This window comes from Stylophora pistillata, chromosome 11 (genome assembly GCF_964205215.1).
Source record: "Stylophora pistillata chromosome 11, jaStyPist1.2, whole genome shotgun sequence".
Lineage (NCBI taxonomy): Eukaryota > Metazoa > Cnidaria > Anthozoa > Scleractinia > Pocilloporidae > Stylophora > Stylophora pistillata.
Window position 1 is genome coordinate 18338538 of NC_142529.1, and position 12110 is coordinate 18350647.

At 39.1% G+C, this 12110-nt stretch overlaps 1 protein-coding gene across 4 annotated transcripts; it reads right to left on the reverse strand.

The window, feature by feature from the left end:
• Nucleotides 1-1263: 1263 nt before the first annotated feature.
• On the reverse strand, nt 1264-7556 carry LOC111340524 (uncharacterized). Of its 4 annotated transcripts, none has more exons than XM_088738897.1 (5): nt 7026-7556; nt 6217-6344; nt 5853-5929; nt 5452-5572; nt 1264-3257 (listed from the first exon to the last, which is right to left on the reverse strand). In XM_088738897.1, the coding sequence occupies exons 2-5, from the start codon at nt 6316-6318 to the stop codon at nt 3207-3209; spliced, it is 351 nt and encodes a 116-aa protein (XP_088595023.1). In that variant the 5' UTR covers nt 6319-6344; nt 7026-7556; the 3' UTR covers nt 1264-3206. The 4 variants fall into 4 exon arrangements, with proteins under 4 accessions (XP_088595023.1, XP_088595026.1, XP_088595022.1 ...); XM_088738900.1 differs by having other exon boundaries at nt 5492-5572; nt 6926-7556; XM_088738896.1 differs by having other exon boundaries at nt 6926-7552.
• Between the last annotated feature and the right edge of the window lie 4554 nt (nt 7557-12110).

The following is a 12110-nucleotide window of genomic DNA, read 5'->3' on the forward strand; positions in this document are numbered from 1 at the left end:
CCGATGTATGCATGGAGTCTAAGAAGCCTTTGCCGCAGGCTGGAGTTTTCCGGCATTAAGTATACCGACTACGAAGTTGACATAGCAGAAGTTAAGAGGGCTGTTAGGAAGGAGTTACAAGGTCCAGGAAAGCTTCTAGGTTATCGGGCCATGCAACAAAAAGTTCGAGAATTACATGGACTGAGTGTTCCACGCGATGTGATATATGCTGTTATGGGGGAAGCTGACCCAGAAGGACTTAAAGCTAGAGGTGGAGTGGGACAATCAAATCGACCACGCCGAACAAATGCTTTTGTGACTGGTGTAAGTCAGTAGCCTTTCTTGCATAACGAGCCTCACGCCGTTAGCAACCAAAAAAAGTCTAGGTATCCAGCAGAGAATCCGTACTTTTAGTCCGCATTCTCTGCTGGATACCAGTGGCTTGCTTGGGTAAAATTTTTGATCGTATTTCGCTCCTAATCTGATAGAGGCGTCAACTTTTACACAATCATGTCATCATCCTATGGCGTGAAAAGGTAATTAAAGAAGCCGTATCCGAAAAAAGTGTACATGGCCGGCGCTTAAAAATAGTGACAAGACAAAGCGCTCACCCGGAGTGTGTGTTGCGGCAGTTACAGTCACGTCGAAGAAACATTTCTTAGTCAATGCTTGCGGATTTAGTTAACTTCATTAATACTGACATAGGCTGCGACGCTTATTTACTACGACATTTAACTGGCGGCTTGAGTGTTTTGTTTTCTAATCAATTTTACCAGATTTTTGTTTTCGGATCGGAAACAAAGTAAATTCCAGAACCGACGACTTTTTTTCCGCTGTGTTCGGAATCTTTGACAGCTGACGCTTGGTGCTGTAATTTTTGAGCATCCGGTTACCAGTTATTGGGAATAAACTCGGCGTATTACAACCTATAATTTCTTTTCCTGTTTAACGCAGAGTCCACAATACATGGCGGCTTTTTCTCACTGATATTTCATGTCGCATTTATAGTTTACACACTGTTCCAGTTTTTTTAAACAATATTCATGCAGTACACATAAGATTCTATGTCACTGGCCTTCATATGACCTATATTGGTGCCGGAATCCTCTCGATAGTTGCGAGAGATTACAGACATTATAGGTACGATGTGATTAACGCACTGGTGTTGAAAATCTCTTTGCGCTACCTCCTCCGCAACGATGATTAAAATCGTGAATAAACAGAGACCGGGGGTAATAATAATTGTTTTCAAATCAAGATAGATGTTGAACAAGCTGACAAAGCTTTTAAACAGACAAAGACCAACTTTCGTTTAATGACACGTTACGAACAAGTTTAAACTCCCTTGAACTTTAACAGGGTTCGTACTGTCTTGCAAGTCTGTTAATTTCAGGGCAAGTCCCCCAATGAATTTAACCAATCCTTAGAAAGTCCTTGAATTTTTATATTCTAAAAGCTTCTTGAGAGGGGTGGGACGTTGACTTTTTCCGAAAAACCAACTTTAAATACTGAGTCAAGAGCTGTGCGCTAGAGTGGTTTGGAAATTAACATAGAGCGCGGTAGATCCAGTAATGCGTTATTGACCAAGCAGGAAAACTCAAACCTGAGCCAAGCGATAAGAGCCAAGCGAGAGCTTGCCTGCAGGTTACACAAAGACAAAATGGCTGCAACGCTGGCCACCGCAGAAAACGAAAAATAAGCAAGGGTTAATAGCCAATCAGCTCACAGAATTCGCTGCATCTTGCACCGCTTACGAAGCCAGCCATATAAAAAGGAAAGATAATACATCGGCGTAATATAACTCTTAAAGCAAGAATCTCTCCCAACATATTGATCTAAGGTAGTAAAAGTTTAAAATGTTATGAAAGCTGAAAAAGAAAGGGTTCCGGTGTCGCGCTTATTCAGAGTTACAAGTTTGAATGGCCAAGGGGTGGGCACTTATTCAAGGAAATACGGTATATCGATCACTTGAGGCTGTGCGCGTTACTTCGTGTTGTTTCATACTTTATATTATCTCATATTACCCAGTTTGTCAGGAAATCAATCGTCGTCGTGTGTTTACGCCCTACAAAAACGTCGCATCAGAGAGTTCACGATCTAGCTTCGCAAAGAAATGTACCAGCAGTGTTTTGCCTTGTGTTATTTATTGAGTTTTTTTGGCAGCTTTTTTTGTTTTGATGTTCTCTTCCCGTCGCGATTTGCAGGGCGACTTTTAACAGTAAATGAAGCTGTTTTTCAAATTTTTGTCTCAAACGACTATTTATTCCTGTCGCTCTGCTGTAGATATAGGTGAAGAGCTCAAACAACAGAAAAGTTTGCGTCACAAGAATTTCTTCACATTATATATGCCAGAAAACCTCAGGCATTACTCTGAATGCCAGAACTTCAGCCTGGGTGAACCAGAAAGGATAGACAATACTTCCCTATATTAACCATCAATGAAAAGCTAAGTAAGTCAAATATCTCAGAGGCGCTCAGGCATTAAACTGAATGCCAGGACTTCAGCCTGGGTGAACCAGTAAGGCCAATAGACAACACTTCCCTAGATTAACCTGTGAATGTCAAAGAAAAAAAGAATGTTAGGTATCCCAGAAGCACTAAGGGATTACTGTGAATAGCAGAACTTCCGTTCAGCCTGGGTGAACCAGAAAAGATAAACAACACTTCCCCGTATTGACCATGAATGAAAAACTTAAAGTATGTTGTATATCCCAGAAGCGCTATGGCATTACACTGAATGCCAGGACTTCAGCCTGGGTGAACCAGAAAGGATAGACAATACTTCCCTATATTAACCATCAATGAAAAGCTAAGTAAGTCAAATATCTCAGAGGCGCTCAGGCATTAAACTGAATGCCAGAACTTCAGCCTGGGTGAACCAGTAAGGCCAATAGACAACACTTCCCTAGATTAACCTGTGAATGTCAAAGAAAAAAAGAATGTTAGGTATCCCAGAAGCACTAAGGGATTACTGTGAATAGCAGAACTTCCGTTCAGCCTGGGTGAACCAGAAAAGATAAACAACACTTCCCCGTATTGACCATGAATGAAAAACTTAAAGTATGTTGTATATCCCAGAAGCGCTCAGGCATTACACTGAATGCCAGGACTTCAGCCTGGGTGAACCAGAAAGGATAGACAATACTTCCCTATATTAACCATCAATGAAAAGCTAAGTAAGTCAAATATCTCAGAGGCGCTCAGGCATTAAACTGAATGCCAGGACTTCAGCCTGGGTGAACCAGTAAGGCCGATAGACAACACTTCCCTTGATTAACCTGTGAATGTCAAAGAAAATAAGAATGTTAGGTCTCCCAGAAGCACTAAGGGATTACTGTGAATAGCAGAACTTCCATTAAGCCTGGGTGAACCAGAAAAGATAAACAACACTTCCCCGTATTGACCATGAATGAAAAAACTTAAAGTATGTTGTATATCCCAGAAGCGCTCAGGCATTACACTGAATGCCAGGACTTCAGCCTGGGTGAACCAGAAAGGATACACAACACTTCCCTATATTGACCATGAATGAAAAGCTAAGTATGTTGTATATCCCAGAAGCGCTCAGGCATTACACTGAATGCCAGGACTTCAATATGGGTGGACCAGAAAGGATAGACAACACTTCCCTATATTGACAATGAATGAAAAGCTAGGTATGTTATATATCCCAGAAGCGCTCAGGCATTACTCTGAATGCCAGGACTTCAGCCTGGGTGAACCAGAAAGGATAGACAACACTTCCCTATATTGACCATGAATAAAAAGCTCAGTATGTTGTATATCCCAGAAGTGCTCAGGCATTACACTGAATGCCAGGACTTCAGCCTGGGTGAACCAGAAAGGATAGACAACACTTCCCTATATTGACCATGAATGAAAAGCTATGTGAAACTTTGTTATATATCCCAGAAGTGCTCAGGCATTACAGTCAATGCCAGGACTTCAGCCTGGGTGAACCAGAAAGGATAGACAACACTTCCCTATATTGACCATGAATGAAAAGCTATGTAAGTTATATATCCCAGAAGCGCTCAGGCATTACACTGAATGCCAGGACTTCAGCCTGGGTGAACCAGAAAGGACACACAACACTTCCCTATATTGACCATGAATGAAAAGCTATGTATGTTGTATATCCCAGAAGCACTCAGGCATTACACTGAATGCCAGGACTTCAGCCTGGGTGGACCAGAAAGGATAGACAACACTTCCCTATATTGACAATGAATGAAAAGCTAAGTATGTTATATATCCCAGAAGCGCTCAGGCATTACTCTGAATGCCAGGACTTCAGCCTGGGTGAACCAGAAAGGATAGACAACACTTCCCTATATTGACCATGAATAAAAAGCTCAGTATGTTGTATATCCCAGAAGTGCTCAGGCATTACACTGAATGCCAGGACTTCAGCCTGGGTGAACCAGAAAGGATAGACAACACTTCCCTATATTGACCATGAATGAAAAACTATGTGAAACTTTGTTATATATCCCAGAAGTGCTCAGGCATTACAGTCAATGCCAGGACTTCAGCCTAGGTGAACCAGAAAGGATGGACAACACTTCCCTATATTGACCATGAATGAAAAGCTATGTAAGTTATATATCCCAGAAGCACTCAGGCATTACACTGAATGCCAGGACTTCAGCCTGGGTGGACCAGAAAGGATACACAACACTTCCCTATATTGACCATGAATGAAAAGCTATGTATGTTGTATATCCCAGAAGCACTCAGGCATTACACTGAATGCCAGGACTTCAGCCTGGGTGGACCAGAAAGGATACACAACACTTCCCTATATTGACCATGAATGAAAAGCTATGTAAGTTATATATCCCAGAAGTGCTCAGGCATTACACTGAATGCCAGGACTTCAGCCTGGGTGGACCAGAAAGGATACACAACACTTCCCTATATTGACCATGAATGAAAAGCTATGTATGTTATATATCCCAGAAGTGCTCAGGCATTACACTGAATGCAAGGACTTCAGCCTGGGTGAACCAGAAAGGATAGACAACACTTCCCAATATTGACCATGAATGAAAAGCTAAGTATGTTATAAATCCCAGAAGTGCTCTGGTATTACTCTGAATGCCTGGACTTCAGCCTGTGTGAACCAGAAAGGATAGACAACACTTCCCTATATTGACCATTAATGAAAAGCTAGGTATGATATATATCCCAGAATTGCTCAGGCATTACTCTGAATGAAGGACTTCAGCCTGGGTGAACCAGAAAGGAAAGACATAATTTCCCTCTATTAACAGTGAATGAAAAACTAAGTTTGTTATATCCCAGAAGCTCTCAGGCATTACGCCGAATGCCATATAAATCTTAGAAATATGACAAATAAATATATATCTCAGAAGTGACCAGGCAACACTAAACAAAATAATATTGTTACAGGATAAGACTTCAAGAAAATAGATTTTTTTAAATGATACAATGTTGACTATGCCTTACTTCAATGGGTGCACAGAATTTAAAAATTAAAATGTCATACACTGCAGGCAGAGCACATAAATTAACATCACATGGCTCCTCTTCAAGGAGAAAGAGCAAGTCATCTCTTAACCACTTCCATCTGAAACAGACAGAAAAAAAAACAGTGAATAAAGTTTCCACCTTTATAATCCAAGCTTACCATATTTTTGCTGGTAACTGGGTAAAAGTGAAGACCAGCTCCCCTAAAAGTCTGTCGGCCAACTGTCAGCCAACTGTCGGTCGGCAGTATGCCAACTGTCCATCAAACTAAGTATCCCAAGTGAGATTTAAAGACATGTATTCCAATAGAAAGTGAAATACCATACTGCAAGCTGGAACTTTTTATGCATGTCAATGCAGAAATGCAGAGTTGTACCTACCCCCCAATATTTGCTTTGCTCTTTAGGAAACACTCAGCAAAGGCTTCCCCAAAAGGAACATCAGGAGAGGCACATTCCTACAAATAAATTGCATGTATCACTCAATAATGAATTAACTGAGCTAAAGTCATATAATGTTCACTACTAATGGTAGATATATAATCACTGTTCACCACAGATAAAATATGTTCACTTTTATGGACACCTTTCGTCTGCCTCTCTGTAAAGTCAAGAAAGCCAAGAAAGCTCTCACTAATTGATTATAAATAAATTGCATAACAAATACCAGTAGGCTGAATATGTTTTGTGTTATTGTATAATTCCACTATGATGCATGTCATTTAGCATTGCAGGTATAACCTACCTTAATAACTTTGCAGAATACACAGCATTCTGTGTCCAATCCTTGCTTGCAAAGTTCATTGATATATTTTTTGGCATCACCAGCTCTTTGCTTGAGCAGCATTATCAGTGTTTTGTAATCAAGAGTAACTGTCATGAAAAAAGACAAGAAGATAACAAGAAGTTGAAGTTAAAATAGCTACACCAAAGATCTCAAATATTATACTTTCCCAGATATTTTCTAACACTGCCAAGCATAAAATGGATTCAATAATTACTATCACGTAGCTAGACATGTAACATAAAAACATTGCAAAAATAAAAAATAATAAGATAAAAAAAAATATAAAGAGTCAAGATTGGCACACACAAATAACCTGGAAATTTAACTTTAAAGCATCTTCCATTAACTACTATTCCAGTTTTCTCAATGGCATCCCTCTGGCGATTTAAATCTTTTGTCGTAGAAAAATAGAAATGAAATAAATTATAATACTGTCAAGACCCTATCAAGGAAACAAACCCGAAATTTCTCCTAAAGTAGCCATAAAAAGTGATCATAGCTAGAAGACTTAGAGGCTCAGCGTAAAATCAAACTCAGCCAATTATGTGATTTTCCTGCCAAGCAGAGATGAGTTCTGATACACCGTGAAACCAGCATTCACAACAAAACATAAGACAGCAAACTCAATTTTTCCAATCTTAATAAAAATATAAACGTTATGACTTACCCCGGTTCGTCTTAGCTTGAAAATGCTAAGTAACGTTTGCCAAGCTTTTCTTGATCCAGGATCAAGACTTTATTTTATCGATCAACCAAAGATATCTCACCACTTCTCCTTCTTCGAATTTCTGCCGGAAGATGGTAGAAACAACTCCAAATAGAGAGGCGATGGCCACTTTGTTGTTCTGAACATATCGGTCATCCAAGCTTCCGCCATTTTTTAAAGCTGGACCGTACAAAACGCTTGGAAAATGTGCCACCAACAGGCTACTTCAAAAAACCTGCTGACTCTTATGCCACATTTCTTGAAATTTAAGATAAACCATTCCCTTGACTCATCTGGTGGAGAATGAAGCAATTCAACCCTTCGAAGTTTCAAGGGATCCATAACTGCACTCGACCGCGGGAAACTAAACATTCCCACTTTTGCTTACGCATATTAATATGAAATCCAATCTCCAAATGTCAATAGGCCGATCCAGCCCCTAATAAAAAAAGGCTTCATTGTACCCAGCAGGAACAGAGATTGTACAAATTCAAGCAACTACTCAGATTACTGCGAGCAATTATCGAAAAAGGCTGTCAAGGCGATGATGGAAACTTATCCGGTTTATGACGTCACTCCATAGCAACCAGCCTTTTCTAATATTTGAACTTCCGTTTACCTGTGGCTCGTGATGTACCATACAGATATTTCATAGCATTCCTTTAATTTAAATGTCTTCTGTGCAAATATCTTGCAATGCAGCAAAGTTCGAATGGAGAAACTTCTCTAGTTTAGTTTAGTATAGCTTATTATATTAAAAATGTTTTTAACCATATATGGACAAAAAGTTTACTACAATGCAAAAACCTCTCATGTTTTTCTTTAAATCTAAGACCAATTAAACACAACAGGCAAATATTTTGATTATGTTCAACAGGGTGCAAATTGTACGATGTCTCTCGACGCGCATGATAAGCATTTTTTTAGGATTTTCCAGATTTATGCCTAATTCCGATTCTTTGCCACTAAACATACCATCGTGATCGCTTCCATCCTCAAGAATAGTGTTTACAACTTCAACTGTACTATTTCGGAGATATTTCAGACGCTTCGCAGCGGACGCCACTTGACCGAACTAAGATTGTATGAATGTGATCTCCGGAAAAGGGCTGCCGAAGTCACGTTTCGTAGTTCGGGGCTGAGAGTCGCCGTGTGATTGGCTAAGAACGTCTAGATCCAACAGCCGGAATTTCAGAGCGATCGGATGTAATCCGAAGATTTCCGAAAGGCATTACGTCATCATGCAATTTTGCATGATCGCCCAAGGGGCTTATAGCTGAGGCTTAAAGGATAAAACACAAAATTAAAGACCAATAAGGGTAAGGCATATTTTCAGTGTACAGTTATACGTAGGTAGTGTATGGCTTTCATCCTCTTTATAAAGCGACAATGCTGCTAGTATGATTGCAATTTGTTAGAGGAAGCGGATCGTCTAGCACGCGTATATATGATGATAGTGTTTGGTTGTTTTACGGATTATAGTCTTAGAACGGTCGTAACTCGACTTGGTAGAAATTTTACACGATGGTTTAGTTGGGGTCTTAGTTTTCATAATTACGAAAACTAAGAGGGGTCTTAATTTTCGAAATTACGAAAACTAAGATCCTTAAAAGTACCGTCAAATTTGACCTAAAACTCGGTGGAAAGGGTCGGACAGGAGATAATTTGACAGATTAGACCTGTTTTGGTTACAAGTAGAATTTATATTTCGACGAATTTGATTTTAGTTTTCATAATCTCGAAAGCTAAGAGGGTCTTAGGTCTTAGGTCTTAGTTTTCGTAACACCCCACTAACAAGTCTCAGCACAAGAAGAGTGCTAAGAACATTTCACTCAAAGTAGTAAAATAGTAAATAATTGAACTAAAAAATACTAGCGCTGAATATATCTCAATCACGACAACAATTAAAGATTAGACAACTTGGTAATAATAACAATGAAGGTAAAAGATAAGAAATTTACTTTAATGACGACTTGCGCGCACGGACGATAGCACAGAGTTAAGCCCAAGGGTAGTGAAATGGTAGCCTGTAGCTGATTGATCCTCTAATCGTAGCGGTTTCGGGATAACTAACTATTACGGTTGTTACGAGTCGCCTTTCAAATGCGTGCATATGAGATTATGCCTAGAATGTTACCTGAAATACGTGTACTACTTTTTGAAGAGTTATTTCATCTCCTAAACACGAATTTAACTTTGAGTGAACATGAAACCGCATATTTCTAACCAATGGTTGATACATTTAATAATGTTCTACTGAAACTAAAGCCATTGATTGTTACTGGAAAATTCCGTAAAGGCAGCGAGGCGTTTTAAAACTAAAAGCGTGAATCAAATTAATCGGTTAAACAATCGGTGACCTTGCTCCTACGACGACACAAGTCTCGCTTAACATCTTTGAGTGCATTATTCACCAATTTTTTTAAGCGACCTAAAAGGTGGTTTATAAAGGTATGCAAGATTTCTTAGGTTTAACCTTAACTGCTAACTAACCCGTTATATTTTGTATCGCCGATGCCTATTGCAATAACTTAGTGTAGAAGAAGGAATATTTTTGCATTGAAGTGTCATAGTTATTCACACAGCTAAGGAAAGGAAAGCAACCGTTTGTAGGCCAGTGACGTTTTTGACAACTCTGAGATATTAAAGAGTTGGAAATATTTAACAGTACATTTTATCACAAATCTCATTGTTGACATCGAAACCTATCACAAGCTCTTTCGCTAAATTATATGCACTTCTCACGAATTCGTGCCTCTTTGAAGAAAGGTCGGCCCTAAAAAGTTTTTGCTATTTAATTATGAGAATCGTCTTTCGCTACCGCGAAGGTGGAATATCTGTCAGGTACTACGATTGAAATGAAGTTTGTTAATATCGTGGCGACATTTTTTGAGGAAAGATTCTAATGATGCGAACTGGACCTCTAAGGGAGTCCATTTAGACTTTAGAATCTGAAGTGTTTCGAGAGTGTCTTTGTTTGAGGTGTTAGAATCATCCACTTTGTCATGAAAAAACGTAATCACTTCATCGAACATATTCTACATTGCCGCTCTGAACTTTCCAAAATCTGTCCAGCAGTTTTAGTACAATCTATCCGCACCAAAAATCAGGAAATTAATTCAATAATTTGAACTAAATTAAGGCCCAAAAACTTGACAAACTTATTGGTCCCCAAATTTCTAACCACTCATCGCCAAAAAACCGCAAAACTGTAGTTACCATTCCTGAAAATCTTTCACTTTCCCAATTAAAAAAAAAAAAATCCGTCCTCAGTAAGGGCTTAAATTTTGTTCCTATTTCTAAAACAACGCACGAATTCTAGGTTAAACAAGACCTAGAAAAATTCCTTCGCCGCGTTCAATTAAAAGCCTATTTTCGCAGAAGAAAAGGTTCAGTTTTGAGCCGATTATCAATCCTTGTTCGTTTTCGTAGATAACAACAAGTAAGCAATGTAGGTGTTGAATCACTTTAATGTATCACGATAATATTTAGTGTTCAAGCATTCCATTTCAATCTCGTGCTGTTTCGAGGTAGCTGTATCAGCGCTCTTTTGTGTTACAAAGCCAAGAAAATAGGCAGAGGTATAACTATCGCAATAGAATAAAACTGAAAAGTCTTAATTAGTTATTTCTTAGCGATTCAAACTAAACATTTCTAAGTAGAGTAGGTGCAAATGGCTTAAGGAGCGATGCGCAACTGAATATATGTCCACAGTTTCTGTCGGTGTTCCCGTGATCTTGCCTTTCCCGACAGATCCTTCAAGGAGCTCGAGGAGAAAAGTGGCAGCTCAAAAACTTTTGGATTTTGCTCAGACAAACTATCGCTTAACCCAGGGGTATCCTCATGTTTTTCATCACTTATTCCATCGCTTCAAAGAACAACAGCTGGGTTAAAAAGACATTTCCATCACGCTTACAACGACTTCTCTCCTTTGAGGATGTATACTTTCAGACGTCGTAAGTTGTTTATTTAATACGTCGACGAGTATGAAGATAGGTTCTACATACTCAAATATAACTTATAAGACTTAAATGAGTTGTTTCTTAGCGATTTATTGCTAATTTTGTAATACGTCGAGACCATTACGCGATGAAAATTCAATAGACCGTACCCAAGGAGAGAACTGAATTTATCAGTATATTTAACATATTTCGAGGTAGTTTCCATCATAACCTACACCTACCTTGTAAAATAATTATCTCAATCCATCTATGATAAAACTGCGGCGAAAAAGCGTAGATCTCTCTCAAAATCGTCTTTTCGAACATCGAAACTGCCTTTCGCCATATATTTCTTTCTAGTTTCTCGTTGCTTCTACCATTGTACCGTGGCGGAGTTCAAACATGGCCAGTCGAATAACGTAACGTTAATTAACTCGCCCGCATAAGCGCCTGTACTGCAGGCTAAATGTAAGCTATGTCAGCTTGTAAGCTAGCAGTGAGAAGTGAGCTATGTCAGTTTGTAATTCACTTCTGCATATTGAGAATAGCAAGTAAATGTCGAGTCAGTGGCAAGCTAGATTAACACTTAAGTAATTTTTTGAAAATGGCTCCCCTAACAGGTATCATGAGAGTATGGGGCTTTTTTATGGTCCTTCGTGCCGAATCATGTTCGCAAGGTGTAAGAACAAATTAAATGCCATGCTTTAGTCCTTTCTTGTACTTTTTTATTATTATTATTATTTTAACGGATATACTTGCATTCATGAATGTTGCTACAAAATACATGATGGCTTTGGTCCTTGAATCCTCGTTTTGTAATCTGGAGGGTTTTGGTGCTGTTAGATTTAAGGAATTACTGCTGCAATTTTGTTGAAGAAACGGGCCTCGAGCTCCTTCTTATTTTTCCTCTCAATTACGCTCTCTACCCTCTTCATTCATCTCTCCAAAGGAGTATTGCAATTTTTCTGTTTCACTATTTGATGTGGCTCAAAGTTCTACGTGGTACACGAGGCTGTAAAATCCGCACTAAATGGTAGTTCCCTCTTTGCTACTGGGCTTGATAATGTTGAGGATAAGAAGTGAAGAAACCAACACCACCCCTCCCCCCCCCCCCCCCTTTAAAAGTATTTGGTTTAGTCGCGAGGCGTCGTGGAAAAAAACAAAACAAAACAAAACAAAAGAAAACAATAAACGCACGATGTTCG